General features: G+C 35.6%; 1 protein-coding gene across 4 annotated transcripts in view; it reads right to left on the bottom strand.

Moving 5' to 3' along the window:
• The window catches only part of LOC5571923 (MAP kinase-activated protein kinase 2), a 58,656-nt gene that overhangs the window by 14,525 nt on the left and 25,822 nt on the right, over positions 1-18,309 (bottom strand). For all 4 annotated transcript variants that reach the window (XM_021852949.1, XM_021852946.1, XM_021852947.1 and 1 more), the window contains exons 3-5: positions 9,071-9,210; positions 4,880-4,944; positions 3,439-3,721 (exon numbers count right to left, since the gene is read on the bottom strand). In XM_021852949.1, coding sequence (XP_021708641.1) covers positions 3,439-3,721; positions 4,880-4,944; positions 9,071-9,210 — 488 coding nt within the window. The remainder of the gene's footprint in view (positions 1-3,438; positions 3,722-4,879; positions 4,945-9,070; positions 9,211-18,309) is intronic.

Consider the following 18,309-nt stretch of genomic DNA (forward strand, 5'->3'; position numbering starts at 1 on the left):
GCAACGAGTTGATGGCGCGTAATCTTATTTTAATATTTTCGGTGTAAAAATTGGCGGAATTGTTTTTTTTTCTGCTCCGCTTATAAGTTTAAACTGAAACAACAACATTGTAGAATTTATTCAACATGAACCAAAAAAAAGATAAACTGAAAAACCAACAATTTTCCTATTAGAAATCTTGGAACTTTTTAAAAATAGGCCGTCATACATTACTAAATTTTTTTACTTACTTCGAACAGTGAATTTGGCAAGAACTAAAAGTTCATAGTATAAATATGACTTATGTTATTGTTTAATGGGACCCTTGTACAATGAAACAAGTGAAAATGATAGATACGTTTTTCAAAAACGTTTGCGATATTTTTTCTTGGAGTTTTGCACAAAAGTAAAATAAAGGATAACGCTTACATTTAATAGTAGTTGTTCCACCTTATTATTTTCACCTGGAAGTATTTATGATATCGAGAATCTCAACTATAAGATGTTCTATACCCATTTGCCCCATGGTTTCTTAAGAGTTATAAAGGGGTTCTCGAATCGGGTCAAATATCGATCAACTTCCTTTTAATCGTTGAAAATTCCAAAAATTTCATCGCAAATGTAGTCGATTATCAGAGTGTCTACTCATTTAGAGAAATGAAATTCCCTGAGATTTCCAGGTTTTTCCAGATTTAAAAAACTCCAAATTCTGGAAATTCTCCAAAAACATAAATGATTGATGAATAGTTCATTTAACATGACTAAAAATAAATAAGTTTTTGGTGTGTTTCAAAGTTTTTAAGTGTTTCAAATCACTTAAACAAAAAATACTCAAATTTACATAGCAGATAAAAGTATTTTTCATTTTAATAAACAAGAAATAACATTAGAAAAAAAAGAATTAAAAATTTTGTGATTTTTATTTGATTTCCACAAAATATAATTATTCTTTTCAAATGATCTGGAAGTGCCTTCAAACATCAAAATCAGATGAAGAAAATAGTCTATTCGAACATAATGGAAAAAAAACCTTTCCCCTAAAATGGGATTCTAAATCATGGACATTAGCGATACACCCAATTTCTTTAGAGGGCATTTTGTATTTTTTTTTTTTCCAAGATAATATTGGGTCTGGTAGCGTTTGATAGTCTTAGAAATAAGAATTTTAGATACCTCTCGCATGAAAAAAAAAACAAATAGAGATGAGACGATTATGAATATAAAAAAAACTCCATGAACCACGTATGAAATTTTTGTTCCTCATTGGAACAGACATTTCTCTAAGGATAATTCTAAAACTTGTCGGAGTCCCTTGATATTACGACAAGTCTTAATGCTCGATTTACCGTGGATTTTTTTCACATATTACTCCAACGATCTCTTCAGTTTATTTTGTGATTTTACAAAAACTTTATAAGACATTCTTCCAAGGATTTAGTTTTTGATACCTTCAAGAAATTTCTGTATTTTTTTAAATTTTACAAAGAAATAAAAAAAAAACTAGTCGTTCTTCTAGAGATGTCTCCACTCCAGGAAAATGTCAAGGATTTAGAAAGAAATTTACTCGGGGATACGACTGTGATGATTATGTTGTAGGTTATGGCCTTCAGTTTATTATGCTCAAAAACGGATTTTAAGTTTTCATCCGACGTTTCAGGCACAATAAATGTGCCTGAAATAATAAATAATAAATGGAATTTCTAAAGAAAATTTATGTGTGAGTTCTAATATGCCTTGATGAATTCCTACGAGGATCTCTGAAATAACTTCTGCATTCTTGATGAAATTCTTCTTAGCTAAAATGCTTTGCTGAAAAAAAAACCCGTATCTCTGAATATTGTCCTACAAGAAATTCAAAGAGACTCCCTAATGCATAATAGAAATATAAGGATGAAAGAAAAACCTGTTACAATAGCTATCTTATGTGGAACCTTGAATGAAGTTTTGAAGAATCCAAGGAGTTTGGAAATATTATTTGAAAAATTGTTAGATAAAAGTTTGAACCACCGCAATAACATTTTGACGAAATGCTGGAGATATTCTGAGAGAAATTTCTGGAGAAACTTAATGAGGAATTCCAGGTCGAATTTTTTGAGGAATTCTTGGAAAAGTTCATAAAAGATTTCATCGGAGTACGGCCTGAGGAAATTTTCGAAGCAATTTCTGAAAGTAATCGTGGATGAATTTTTATGGAATCCATGTGGAAAATAAAAAAAAAAACGACGTAAGAATTATTGTAGGATTTCATGCAAAAATATCGAAACGTTTGTGCAAAGAAGGAATATGTGGTGAATCTCCTATAACTAACAACTGGAAAAATCAATGAATGAATCAGTGGAAAAACATTTGGATGAAATCCTAGGCTAACCGCTGTCATTTTTTTTTCAGAGTAATCTATGTGAAAATTACTGGAGGTAATGATGTTGCTCTAAAATTTTCTTAACAACATTTGTGCAGGAATTCATTCAAGCATCCCTTGAAATAATGCTGGCAGCATCCTTAGAGAAGAAATGGTATTTCAGAAAGAATCACTAGAATATCTGAAGCATTCCTTGGTTTTTTTTTCCAGAAGTTGTAGAATAGTCGAAAAACATTTTTGTAAATAAATTTCGAATATGTTCCACCAAGTTTCATATGCTCATGAACGACACCCAACTGTAAATGGGAACTGTACTTGTCTTTACCAACTTTCCAATCATAAATTTATGTTTTATGTTGGATAAATAAAAATCGTTAATAAAAAAAAAGGATTTAATATGTTTAGCAGCGTCTTGATAGCGGCGCAGCCGAAAATTTTTATGATTGAAAAGATTTTCTGTCACGAAAAGGACATATTCTACCTTGTTTTAGAGATGCAAAATAATTTCCCTGATTATAGCCAAAATTCCCTGAGAATTCCAGGTTTTTTCCAGGTTTAATAAAATTCCCTGATAATTCCAGGTTTTCCAGGTTTTTCCAGGTAGTAGACACCCTGATTATACTTAACATGATGCGAAAGTCATGTTATAGCCCATTTAAATAATCAGAGTCAGTTCTGATGCTAGATGGCAATAAAACAGTATTTTAAAGCCGTTATTTTTAAACAGTGTTCCGAAACGGAATAACTAATTCGCCTTTTTGGCCTTATAGGACTATTATACGGCTAATATAGAGCATTTCAGCTGCACAATAGCACTGTATTAGCACACAAGGCGAAATAAAATGCTATTTAATTACTTGGGTTAATATATCGTTGGAAATTGTATCAATTTCATAACTGTGGAAGTGTGCGTAGAACACTAGGTAAGAAGCCAATTTTGTCCCAGTTGGAGAACGTAACGCCAGAAAGGAAACAAATTTCCATTTGAAGAATTCATTTTGAACATATTCGAAGCTATGCGGGTCCGAAAAAGTCAAGGTACGAACGCTATATTAAACAAACCTTCCCTAGATACTGTCTCCCTCATCCCGAATACTCACAGAATGTACATGATCACGCCGAGCGACCAGATATCACAGCTCTTGTCGTACTTCTCCGGTCCGAGCACTTCCGGCGCGACGTAGTACGGCGTGTAGCAGGGCGTCTGCAGCGTGTCCTTGACGAACGTTTCCTTCGAGAAGCCAAAATCGGTCAGTTTCAGTATCGCGTTCGGGTGGGGCGACGTGTACAACAGGTTCTCCGGCTTCAGGTCCCGGTGTGCGATATTGGAATCGTGCAAGTACTTGACAGCGACACAAATTTCATGCATGATTTGGGCGGCCTCTGCGGAGAGTGGGCGTTGGGGCGAGTCGCAGGTCGATAGGAAATTCGGACAGGTCCGGTAGGCAACAGGTTAAACGGGGGGATGAGCAATTGGGTGGGAACATACGGGTAAAAGGAATTTGGAGGAATGGGTCATTGCGCACAACGATATTTGGGAAGCACATAAGTCACAGATCGGAATGAAGAATATGTAATAAGAAAGAGAAAGGAAGAAAACATCAATGAGAAAAAAAACATAATGCATATTTTCGTTCGGAAGGTAAGGTAAGAACATTGGAATGCTTAAACTACGAGTTGTACAATAGATTGCGATAGATGCCAATGATCGAGAATGCAAAATCGAAAGATTTGCCTTGTTTGCAGGACTGGTAGCGATTAAGTGTCTAGAAAAAAGTGGTTTCCTTAGAAATCCCTCAAGAGTTTCGTTTTAGATACTTTCAAGAATTCAACCTGAAATTTTCTAAGGATAACTACAGAAGTTCCTCCAGGAACTTATCTAATGATTCTACAATCGTATTTAGAACATCTTCAGGAATTCCAGTATATTTTTCGGGTTTTCAGAGATATTTCAGAAGTAACTCCTAAAGTAAGGGATCATTGACAAAACTTCCACAAAGTTCTTTGAGAGAACCTATGGACTACTAGGGAAGAAAAACAAACAAGCTACCAGCCCTGTTTTTGGATTTGATATTTGTTGGATTCACTCTTAAGGAATTTTGCACATTCGTACATCGTGCGGAGGGTTTGTTGAGCACTTGTCGGGAAGGTGATGTAAAGTTACAAACAAAACATTAAATTTTTCGTCGAACAGCCCTGCACTCATCACGCAGGTATTCATATGGGTGTGGAGTGGATTGAATTTGGGTAACACCCCCAACATTCTTGAACCATTAATCATACAATATATGCGTTCCAAGTAAAAGCACTTCCATGCACGAGGATGAGTATATACGATACACACTTCCGAGTCAGTGGATTGTTAAAAGTTTAAAATAGTATTCCAACGAGAGAAGTGTACTGATTTTGAATATGATTAGTTTAGAATTCGTATAAACAATAACATAAATAAGGAAAGTGTGGATGGAATAATTAGACCTCCGTTCTGGCAATATGCGCCTTCGAGATGGAAGGACGTACAGATTTCAATATAACACTTACCTCGTTCAGTGAATGGTCCATCTTGTCGCTCCTGGATTCTTTGAAATAGTTCACCTCCTTCCATGCTGTAGAATAGAAAAATACGAGCGAATGAAATAAAGTGTCTTAAAAGAACGTCACAGAAAATACAGGACTGGTAACGACTGAGTGTCTAAGATAGAGTCCAAACAGGAAACTCTTTCATAGTTTGTTAAGAACGCTTTCAATGAATTTCTTCAAGAATTCATCTAGTAATTCGTCCATGGATTTTTCTAGCAATTCATTTTTTTCGTTTGACCCTTTCTGTCTAACTGTCAAAATAGGTCAAAATGATGTTTTTTAAAGTTATTTATCAACCCTACACAAAAACTGTCTTCAGCAAACTTGTTTATCTCGTCATAATCTACAAAGATTGCTGAAGATGCCGAAAAGCTATTCCTTCAATATGTTTGACAATTAGCATAACTCAATTATGGAAAATCATCAAAAAATTCACTTGAGCAAAAACGTTACTGCTTTAGAACTCAAGGATTTGAAAAATCACTCAAAAGTATATGTTGAATTTCAAGTTAGCTCTGAAGAACTGTGAAAATTTCATTCAAACCGGTCTATAAATGACTTAGATATAACTCTCTAAAGTTGATCATTTTGTATGGAAATCAATACTGTATCTCCTTCAATTTCCTTTGTTATTTCGTTCAAAAAAAAAATCGTACAACAAAGAAACAAGTCTGTGCTGTTACTTTAATAGAGCCTAACTGACATAAGCGATTTCTCTTCATCGCTCCTCTCTTTCGCTAATAACTTCGCTAAATTAGAGAAATCTGTAATATCTTGTTAATGAAGCAAGATATCGTGATTCTTCATCCTACAGCACAAACAAAGTTACGAAAAGAGAATCAATTTTCAGCAAAAACGCAAAGAGAGCAACGATGAAGAGAAATCGATGAATGCAGATAGGCTTTATGAAAAAAAAAAACGAAGCAATTCAATCGTTGGTGTTTTGTTCGAGTCAAATAAAGAATAGGAATATTATTTAGAGTAAACAATCTGGTGGCCATCTTGGATTTTGATTCCATCTTGATTTTAAAAACTAGGATGTTTTTCACTTTTTTACTCTTGTTAGCACTCAATATGTTGGATTTCTTGGCCACCCTAACGCTAAATCTTATTCTTCTTCTTGTTCTTCTTATTCCTGACATTACGCCCTAACTGGAACGGAGGCTGCTTATCAGCTTAATTAGTTTTAAAAAAAGGTTGTTAAATGTGAATTATTTATTATAATGCTTATTTGGTACCAGAATGATTCTTCGGCATATCTTCGAGTTCAGGAATTCAGAAATTCATTCTCTCATTTATTTCTAAATGTATAAATTAAACCTAAACCGTCGATTGAATCAATCGAACAGCTTAGATATGATAAAAATGAAAGTATCTAATTGTGTTTTCAACGGAGACCTTATAATTCAACATGTTACATGAGGAGCGCTAAGATGGTAAAAATTTCCTTCAACTGCTTAAAACCAAGATAACATCCAATTCTAAGATGGCCGCCAGATTATTCAGCCTCAAAATGATACTTCTGAGTATTGGCATTACGTCCACACTGGGACAAATCCGGCTTATCAGCTGTTTAATTTCGCTATTTTTCATATACATGTTGGGCGACAGTTAAAACGATACTTTATGACTCAGAAAATCAAAGAACTTTTTAGCTCAAAAACTTACTAATATCCCAAGCTTCATTCAATGAACAACAATGCATATGGTAAAAAAGAGGTCTTCCTTAACCGAGTGGTTAGCGTCCGCGGCTACAAAGAAAAGCCATCCTGAAGATGTCTGGGTTCGATTCCCGGTCGGTCCAGGATCTTTTCGTAATCTAAATTTTCTTGACTTCCCTGAGCATAGAGTATCATCTTATCTGCCACACGATATACGAATGCGAAAATGGCAACTTAGGCAAAGAAAGCTCTCAGTTAATAACTGTGGAAGTGCTCATAAGAACGCTAAGCTGAGAAGCAGGCTTTGTCCCAATGAGGACATTAATACCTAGAAGAAGAAGATAGTAAAAAAAATTGTTTATTTCAATTAATGGATCGAAAAGCTGTCTATCTTTTATTTATTGAATTCATTTATTCATTATTCCTGAAACCGAAGCTATGTCCAAGAATCATTCGGTTATCAAAAACGCATTATAAAAGATAATTCCCATTTAATAACCTGTTTGATAAATAAACCAGTTGAGTAGCAGGCTCGGTTCTAGTAGGGACGTAACGCCAGAAAAAAAGAAGGATAACAGTATATGTAACCTATTTTCAGTGGTAGCCTCAGAATTAAACATGTAGAGTGTTAACAAGGTGAAAAATTCATTCTGTTATTTAAAACAATATGGCGTCAACATCCAAGATGGCAGCCAGATGTTTTCACTTAAATTAATACTCTTATCACAGACAAACAGACGTCACACTCTCATCAATGTCCATCGACCACCTTTTTAACGGGCGATTTAAATACATGGTAGGTGGCCAATCCACCACCCGCAGCGCTCGCGTCTTTTTTGTTTGTGTTTGACGTTTACACACTACCGCCACCTGTTGGTCGATGGACCAAACACACCGATTTTAGCATTGGGCGTATATGTTCTCGCGACTATAATTTTCATCGGAATTTGTTCTAAGTGTTACGTCTGTTTGTATGTGCTCTTATTCTTGACTCGATTCGAAAAAAACACCAACGGTTGAAAGCATGTTTCTTAGTTGCATGAAAATAGATGTTTGCATTGATTGCACTTGCCATATACAGTATTGGACAAAATATTTGCAACTTTTTCGATTTTCCATACAAAATGACCAACTTTGGTTAGCTAAGTCTCAGTTATTTATGGACCGATTCAAATGAAATTTTCACAGAACATCAGATATAACTTGAATTTTAACATATATTTTTGAATAATTTTTCCAATCACAAGTTTATAAGTAATAACGGTTTAACTAAAGTGTAATTTTCGACGAAAAATTCAAAACTATTTATCTCAAAATCTGATAACCCTACACAAAAACTGTCCTGAGCAAATTTGTTCATCTCGTTAAAATCTACAACTTTGCTGAAACAATGAAGCTATTCATCCAATATGTTTAGTTATGTAATTTATAAAAAATCGGCAAAAAATTCACTTTAGCTAGACCGTTACTGCTTTTGAACTTGTGATTGGAAAAACTACTCAAAAATATATGTTAACATTCAAGTTATGTCCGATGTTCTGCCAAAATTTCATTCAAATCGGTCCATAAATAATTGAAACTTAGCTTACCAAAGTTTATAATTTTGTATGGAAAATCGAAAAAGTTGCAATTGTTTTGTCCAATACTGTACGACAAAGTCGTAGAACACGATTTAGAAAATTGTTTATTTCATTGGGTAAATATCATTGCCAGTTTCACGAAGGTTTCATAAATAACCAAGAAATACTCAAGGCCAAAGCTGATCCAATTGTCTAATTTAGTTCTCACATGGCGTCCGTAGTCGAACCTATAAAAACAAGGTGAGTTGGAGTAGAACTTATACTAATAAATTGGGTAAAAGTTTATTCAAAAGAAAGTTGGAGTCATTTTTACCTGACTTGACTTAGTGATCCACCGAGCCGGTGGACATTTCTACATTTCTGAAAATGATGACTCAAAATCTAGACAAACAGTCGATTCCGTTTGAACTACAACGAAGGCAATCCGTCAAGAATTGTCCAAATGGCAGCAATTTTAACTATGTATTTTCCATTTGCTGGACGGATACCGATTAAGGAACATGTTTCGCAAAATCATAAAACTTGGTGTGTCGCAAAAAAGGTTTCAAAACCTCAGGTTAAGACAATTAAAGTTCAACTTTGTCAAATTGAATCACAGAGAATTGAATTACACAATCTTCTGTACAACAAAAACTATGTCAGCTCGTTTTGTAAATCGAATTTAAGTAGAGTTTATTATAATATATGAAAACTAATAATCATTTACATTTGATCAAAAATCATAATTTTATGCGGTCTGGCGAAACCTTCAAAAGATTAAAAAACAGTTGATTTGTTCTACAAAAATCCTACAAAAGAACGTATCTTTCATTCTAGGGTTGGGCACTTTTCGAACATTGTTTGTTTTTGGGACACCCTAGTAACAATGCACGGAGGTGAGTTAACAAAACATATTCCGATATTGATATTACCATTCCATGACGACCAGCAGGCACCGATTTCCGCTGTAGCTATTCTCGTACACGTCGATGATGTTCACAATATTGCGGCAGCCGCTCGCCCGCCAGTGCAGCTCCACCTCGCGTCGGGCCTTCGCATTATCGTGCAGTACCTGGAAGAGGAACAGGAACAAACAAACATGCAGTACATGGAGGAGATCGTTCGACAGATTTGCCATTTAGTTCCGATAATTATTGTCTCTCTAGAGTTTAGATTATATGGTAGGTGGTTGCTGAATGAGCATGAGGAGGTTGATCAGCACAAACGGCGATGATGATTGAGGAAAACAATGTAAGCTGTGCGATACGATTCTCTTGGTAACGTAAACTGAAGGCTTCGATTTCATTTTTCAACAACTTGTAGTTATATTTTGATATGAAATTCAAATTTTATGAACCTAATAAAGAGAAAAACAGTTCTTCGCATACAGCGATCAGTTTACGTAACCGTTTTTTTTACGTTTAGCATTTCGTCAAAACAGCTTAACAGTAACGGTTAAAATAAAGTATTTGACTATTGACTACTTAAATGCAAAAGTAAACTTTGGAAATCCGCATATCACCCCGGATTACACTACCCTTCCTAAACTGAGACAGGTTCTCTCTCGAAACTGAATGCCGACGAAGGTATGCTATAGTCGATCGCACCACGCAGTAGGCGCTAAATAAAAATAATATAGAACAAACATATCGTAAACAAACTTAACTGAATGGTGAGCAAATAGGAACACGCGTGAAAGTGTTGCTCTAGCAACAGAGAGTACATGAGGGTGGTACGCAAGTCGTTAGGAATTGTAACACCTTACACACAGTCTTTTTTTTTTGTATTCAGCAACTCTTTGTGCTTATAACTCGATACCTTCCTGACTCGATAGTCTTTTCAAATCGAATTATAGAGTTTACTGTATTACTGTATGTCTCTCTAACTCGATTTTGTCTTCAATATCAAGTTGTAGAGAATTGATTGTATACGTTATTCTGCAATGGACAAAGTAGGCTAGGGTGAGTCACATTGTTGAATTATTTCTGTTTCAGATATGAAGCGTTCCGATATTATCACAACGGCATATTTACCCAATAAACAGTTTTAAATAAGCTACATCATATAATTTATACAATATATTGACTAAACTGTAAAAAAAGCCAAATTATCCGTATCTCGATGGTCCCTTCGATATCGAAATGTGGAGAGGGGACTGTAGAAGTGGTATTCATTCTGAGCTCGAACCTGATGTCTTAATTCGTCTTTGATCGAACTAAGAACCTTACGATTAATAGGCTCAAGCGTTCAAGTAACAATAATCGTTCCATTCTTTACAACTCAAAATAAATAAATTTTGATAGTCCAGTTCGCTGCAGGAGTATTTCAATTACCACTAACCCCAATACTGACCCACCCTAATGCTTGCAGAAGCTTAGTGTAAACACCGGCAGCAAACCCAAAGGCGACAGTTTTAATGACCGCGTCGACATGTCGCCTCCTTCCTTCGGAATCGAACCTTGAAGCAATCCAGCATTTGCACCACATATTCAACCAAGCAGAACAGTAGCCGAGCGACACAGACAAGCCATAGGTTAATGCGGTTAGGCATAATCCTTCGCAATGGAAGAAATTTCCGACACACATCGCGCGAAACTAAGCCTGTAATTACATACGCCATTCTATCAGCTTTGCACGTATAATTAATTAGGCATACTTAAAAGCCAATTAAGAATCGGACCATACCAGGGCACAATGAATGTAGAAGTGAAATGTTACTGACCACTTCGATTTACGGTAAACCAGCACCCAGGACCTTTTTGGTATTTCAGGGCTTCTCGTCCAATAGGCCGCATTCGCCCAAGGCAAGGCGATGCATAATGACCATACCCCCATTTTTTTTTTATCTTACAACGGTTTAAGTTGGGCTTCAATCGCGTTTGTCTACGTCGGAGAACCTTTTTATTTTCAATGGCTGCTCACCTCCAGACTGACACGAAATTATAATTGGAATTCAATTAACTTGATTGTCACATTCTGTTAGGTGTAAAAAGCAGTGTTCAGAACGTACCGGTACAAAAGAAATGGAACGCTTGTTTTTATTGGCTTTATTCAGACTCAATGCCAGAGCCACACTGCCGTTATACGCATAATTGTCCCATGTCACTTTTTGTCATTTTTTAGTTTTTGTAGCCAAAAAGTCTATTTTAATCTATATTATTATAAAACAATTTAAAAACATATACTTAGTTCGAACACTCTATGAAAAGCATACCAAGTCAATTTGTCCCACTATTGAATTTCTACGCATAACTGTCTCGCTACTGAATTTCTACGCATATCTTTTTTCCTAAATACAAATGCTTGAAACTTTTTGAAAATTGAATGTAATTGGATGCATCCAGAAGCATTCGACGGAAAATTTTATCTTGTTTCAGCAACTTGCTTGACCATGTATATTGGTTTGATGTTTCTGGTTCTCTGAGTTCATGTCTTAATCACATTTTTTCTGTTGCTTGTATTTTTGTGCGGTGTGAAGTTGTATTCATGTTAACGATTTTTTAAGAAACTACAATTAATTGAAAATTGAATGCCACATTATGGTTCGTTTGGGTGGTAAATACTGGCATGGCGTACCATTGTCAGGGGCGGCGGCTGATCATCGTCCGAGTGCCAGAGTAAAACTCTAAGCTAAACTGTGCTCTATGGCCCTCCAAACATTAGGGGGAATGGTCCTCCTGAAATCTAGGGGGTTTGTGTCAGGCTCTGCAAGCCTCAGCACAGGAACATTTACAATTGGAGGCTATGAACCACTCAAAGGGATCTATTTTGTTCCTTCAGGTACACATGGTACCAATGGTACGCCATGCCCAGCATTTACCAACCTGTATAACCATATTGATTCACATACCCATATACGGCTCCACTTTGCTACATGCCACACGAGCCTTCGTCTGGACCCTCAATATAGGCTTTACAATACACATTTTCCATTTTCGGTATTAAACTCTCGTCAAACTAACCATCAAGAGCAATGTGATTGATCAAAATCGGTCTGCTACAATTAGTGGGACTCTTATGCGTAGAAATTCCCCCAAAACGCGGTATTTCTAGGCATAACCGTCACACTTTGAATTTCATAGCAAAATTCAAATTCTTTCGCAAAAACCAATTCCTGACTATAAAAAACACCCATTGCCTCATATTATTATGAAGAAATTATTCAAATTTGTCATAACCTTAACCAATACGGAGCATAAATGTGCAAAAATCTTTAACCGCGTTTTTCAGGGTTTCATATTTTGGAACATGGGACATTTATGCGTATAACGGCAGCACAACAATGTGCTGATAATGCCCACTTCTAGGACTTCATGAAAAACGCGTATTCGCGTCATGTTTGAAAATGAGTTGTTACTTCAAGATGGCATTACGTTCACACTGGGACTTTTCGGCTTGTGGCAAGTACAATGATACTATATGTCCAGGGAAGTCAATAAAATTTCCATTAGGGGCCGTCCATAAATGACGTAGCATTTTTTCACTGATTTTTTACACCCCCCCCCTCCCCCCTCGTAGCATTTCGTCACAAATGCTGATACCCCCCTTGGAAAATACGTAGCCAGAGTTGCTTGCTGTCACTATCAACGCTTGAAATTTGCTGATTTGTACAGGCCGACTGCGATACAATTCGAATAATTCCGTATCACATCAGCATCATGCAGTCTACTCCATCACCAGTGCATTGATGGTGATAGACTATGGATATCACTGATGGGTCAAGTTTAGCCTTAAATTAAGCAATTAAAATGGCAATTTATCGGTACGATATTCTTAATAGTGCTGCAGATGGATTAAAACTGTGTGTTGGTCACTGAAAAACATTAATAGCGTGGGTAATTACCACGTGATCACTCATTCTGCAGTGATTGTGATCTAGAGTGCGATGTCGCATCACCGCTCTTGGTTGTCAGATCAAAGTGATATTGATAGTTCGCAACTGATATTGATAGTTTTAGTCCATCAGCCATCAGCTGATATGACTGATATTGTGCAACTCTGTACGTAGCATTTCAAGTATCCCCCCCTATCTTCTTTTTATTTGTTTCCTTAGCAATTGGGTTAAAACAAAAAAATAATTCAGAAGTTCAATACAAAGTTTGATATTAATTACTGACTGAAACGTCAGGATAATCTAAAGAATAATAATTTGATATACAGAAGCGCTCAAAAGTAATTTGGCAAATAGTTTTGAATAAACTTTTTCCTGTTTAAGTTGTTAGCTAATTTGTATTACTTTTGCTGTTGCTACCATTAAAATAAGTTTACAGCTGAAAATGTAGAAAAAAAAATTGATTGGAGCTTACAGTAGCGAGTACAATAGATTTTATAATATCACGGAGAAAAAAGAATTGTCCAGTCAATCATATTTGCTGGTAGATCAATCATATTTTATATTGGATTTCAGTCAACCATACATTAAAATTGATTCAACAATATCTATGCTTGGTGTAACTATTTGGTATGATTGGTTCAACTGTACAATGACAATGGTATTATTGTTGAGGTTGTGTTGTCGAAACCGGTACGAATCTTCTTTATCGACATTGCAAACATGCGACAAAATTTAAATAAATATGGGAGCAGGAATTCAAACCACTATCCTGAGACTGAGAGCGCATTAACTTACATCTACGGTAACATCGCTTGTTGGCAAACTGCGGTTTTTCGCGGTACAGCTCATAACGTTTCAAGGTAATAATGTGCGGAAAGCTAATTCAACAATAATATTATTGAAAAATTCATGTGATGGAAGACAGAAACAAAAGCAAAAGCGATTGGGCAAACCATACTGCCTGTTTAGAAGTACCGATAATATGCTTGTAACAATCATATCCAGGCATGTTGAAACTACTATCGAAAAAGTTACGTCAATCATTCAAGACTTTTCGCCGTGATGTCGAGAAGAAATTTTGTTATATTAGAGGATTGTTTTTTTTTAATTATTCGATGTTAGGAAATAGATTTCAATGAAGATGATCAACAATATATCATACTTTAAAATGGATGTTCGTCACTAGCGGGATTTGGGGCAGTGTGCCACCTTAAGCAAATTGTTCTCTAACTTTGTCTAAAGCTTAAAGAACCCGCCAATTCAGCCTCACGATGTTACTTTCGCATCTTTTCATAAGCACTGTGTCATTTAAAAAGAAAATAATTTCAAAAAGTATTAGTTTTGGAGCTCCTCAAATATCATCCAAAATACCCCGATTTTCAACACTATGGGGCAAGTGTGCCAACCTTATGGGACAAGACGGCCACCGAATGAATATTCATGTAATTCTACTTGTAATGAAATTTTCATTATTTCTTGAAGTTTTATGGTTTTCACAAAAGTTGATGTAAATACGTGAAAAATAGAGCAATTTGCGTCATATTTTGACCATTGTATTATGGACTATAAGGGAACATATTGTTAAGCTCAAATAAAAAATATAATTTGTAGTTTTTACAAAAACCAGGGGTGGCACACTTGCCCCAAATTCCGCTATTATCCAAATTCAAATCCATTGAGCAATCAGTGGCCAGATATAGAAAAAATTACAATATTAATAATATTTGGAATGTTTAGAAAATCTTAGCGATTATTATAGAAATAATTCATCTATATTAACATTTAGCTAAACTTCATTATCGTTCCCCATACTGATATAATCTTATACAGCCTATAATGAAACAATTAAATAATAGTAATAAACTTTCTTCGAATTACCGAATTATTAAGAAAATTGAATGATAGAACAATTTCGATAACACTCGAATCTGTTGTCCATGCTATTCCATCAAGAGCATTGATGTATCGAAACAAATCGATGAGTTGATTGGGTCAAGATCTCCTGCAACATTGAAAGCACAATTCGGAATAAGTATCTTGTTTCAATGTAATATTTGAAAACTGTAACTGAACTCTAACTGAAAATATAAATAGAACTAAAACAAAGTTTTCCAAGTCGTTAAAGCATTGATTTTTTAATTTATTTATTTAACTTTCAATGTGTTTATTTATAAATTAATTTATTTAGACATGAATACAATATAATGTTTACATAATTATTTGAAGCTTTGAAAAAATCTGTTGGATTGCATTCATCAAGAAAATCTGAAATAACTTATTGTATTCAATCTTGTCATATGCATGTTTTAAAGCTGAATCATCATTAAATAACCCAACTTTATAAGTCAAACAAAAAAAAAACAGTTTGATAAAAAATAATAATTGTATGTCATTTTTTCATCGCCTCTTATTTTACCGAAGTTATTCAAAATGCTACGTCCACTAGCTGAGACCCCTCCCTCTCTCTCGTCACACATCGTCACAAATTCGTGAAGAACCCCCTCCCCCCCCCCTAGAAAGCTACGTCATTTATGGACGACCCCTTACGAAAAGATCCTGGATCGATCGGAAATCAAACCCAGATACCTTCAGCATGGCTTTGCTTTGTAGCCGCGGACTTTAATGTTTAATGAAAATCTTGTTGAACGGATACGAAAAAATAAACATCATTACAAGCATAATTTTTCAATCCGACTTAATGCAAAAATAAACAAAATGAGTTTAGCTTTGCATGTGCTCGATAAACGCACATCAGTGTCTGCATATTTCAATATACAGTCAACAACGCCGACCCTCAAGGATTCGTCATCGTTGATGCCTTCTTTGTGTGAGTGTTTTTTTTTTTTTGACAACACCTGCACGAATCTGGTAGAACGCGCATTCAATTTTTCAATTAATTTTTCTACACTGATTCTCAGCCACCTACTGAAATTCGGTGGCAGCAAATTCAATTTCGCTTGTGAAGAAATTCATTTCCATCAGAATACCCCACAAGACATCCGCAAATTGCAAAAGTATTCTTTTTCTTAAAAGACAACCATGGCGCATCAAATGGAGGCATCGCATTGCCGTTATCTTAGGGCCACATATTTCGTAACGCTGACGGGGGTGGGTGGGTGTCTTCAAGATGTTACAGGTCATACACAATTTGGTGGGTATTGAAAATTGTCATTTTTGGCGTTATGAAATTTGTGAATAAACCCTTACACCAGTAATATGAAATTCATTTTTATTTTTTATATTCAATTCTCAATTTCAGTACCGCTAGGTTAAATTGAATATTGAAATGACATCAACAGTGGGTGAAACTGAGTGTTTGCGTGTGTTGCACCCACCCTTTTTCTCGTCGCATTCGCTCTCATAGTCAGAATGCCATCGTGCTGGCGGAGTTTGTTGTTGTTCGTTTTCGCACTGATTCGGAATCTTTCGTCTAAATTTTGACTACACTGATCTACATATTGAGTCTACAAAATTATTGCTAAAACCATTATTTGATTTTTACAAATGTTTCGTCTCAATTGTCCACATTTTTCATGCTAGCATATACACCGTACACATACGCTCATAGTAAAACAAACTATGTACATAATTATAACATAAAATTGAATCACTTAAACATGTTTGAAATCGAGAGAATCGAAATCCCACAGCTGACGGGTCGGCAAACTGATGTAGAACATCATCAGTATTCAGTTTTATACAATATTTCTCACAAAATTGAACATCTAACAGTATCAAAAACTCATGGTTCCATTTGGTGCTCCTGTTAGTCGAGTTGAAATTGAAAACATTCGAAATACAACATTCGTTGTAGTTGAACATACCAAATCATGAGTAACTCTATCAAGATTTTATGGGACCGACGTGTATCTGATGTGGCGCAAGTCCAAAACAAACTATCAAACCACCGCATTAAGCAATGTGTATGTAACAATCAAGGTAAGATATCGACGAATCATCATGGTGTATAGGAGTATAGGGGGAGATCCCCCAGTACCGGGCACTTAAGCCTCTAAATTCATAATTCAAAAAATATTAGTTTTACGTGATCCTGTTACCCATTTATGATAAACATTATCATTTTTGTAGCGTACAAAATTAAATTTTTCAATGTGCAAGCTTCATATGACGGCAAACTTTGAATTATGTCCTAGATGGCCACTTAGACTCTGCTTTGTAAATACTGTAAAGTGCCGTAATTCAGCGCAGTTAAGGAATAAAACGATTCAAATGGTTAATTAAAAATTAGTATTGTATCAACAAAAAAGCTTTATGGGTGGATTTCTAGCAAATCTATTCAAGATTATGGGAAAAATATAAACTAGACTGTATTCATATTTTACAATTGTGATTTTTTTGAAATAGTTCACTCGTTGAAATTGCCTAATTCGGCGCATTTTTTAAACGCTTTTCCATATTCCGCGCAGAAGAATGCCTAATTCCGCGCACTCATGAAACAATCAAATTAACATTAATTTTGATAAGGGGCTGCATCCATATGTTACGTAACACTTAAAATTGAAAATTTTCAACCCCCTCCCCTTCCGTAACACTTTTTGTATGAGAAAACGTAGAGTTTTGTATGAACCGTAACTTTTTAGTCTACGTTCAGTTTTTATTTATTAACTTTTTGTCTATCACATGGAATAAAGATAACCAATACCGTGGCATTGGTACGTGTGAATTTTGTCTAGGGAAAAGTGGGACAATTTGGCCATCTTAAGAAAAGTCGTTAGAATTGCATTTTTTAGATCAATACACTACACCCAAAATAAATCGGATGGCGGATTTCCCTCCTAGCGTATTAGGTGCTAAATCCACCTATTGATGGTAAGATTCGCCTCCTAAGCGTAGACGGGCAAACCCGTCAAATGAAATCGAGCACATTGGACTTGAAAATTCGAGCAATCTAAATGTTTACACCCGACCCACACAATTGCACAACCAATCCGAAGCCGAATGATGGCATCGGAAACGCACACTTAGGCAAATGGTCACGCGGCAAATGGATGGTGGACATGTCAGAGGAATGGGATGAATATTGCAATATAAAACGCTTTATATATTGCTTTTGTCACTTCTTCCATCAAGCCGTCGATAGGTGCGTAGAGATAGCACTGGTTTATGAATCGGGAGGTCCTTGGTTCGATTCCGAGTAAGCGCGAGTATTTATTTTGTTTTTATTTTTTGGTTCTTCAGGCAAATTTATGAAATTCAACCCGATTTCTTGTGGCGAATTATCATAATAGATTCCGGTCCCTGTTTTTAGATAACCATTTTGCTTGAGTGACTATCGAAATAAGGTACCGTGTGACAAATGGGTAAAGGAAATCGTAC

This window comes from Aedes aegypti, chromosome 3 (genome assembly GCF_002204515.2).
Source record: "Aedes aegypti strain LVP_AGWG chromosome 3, AaegL5.0 Primary Assembly, whole genome shotgun sequence".
Lineage (NCBI taxonomy): Eukaryota > Metazoa > Arthropoda > Insecta > Diptera > Culicidae > Aedes > Aedes aegypti.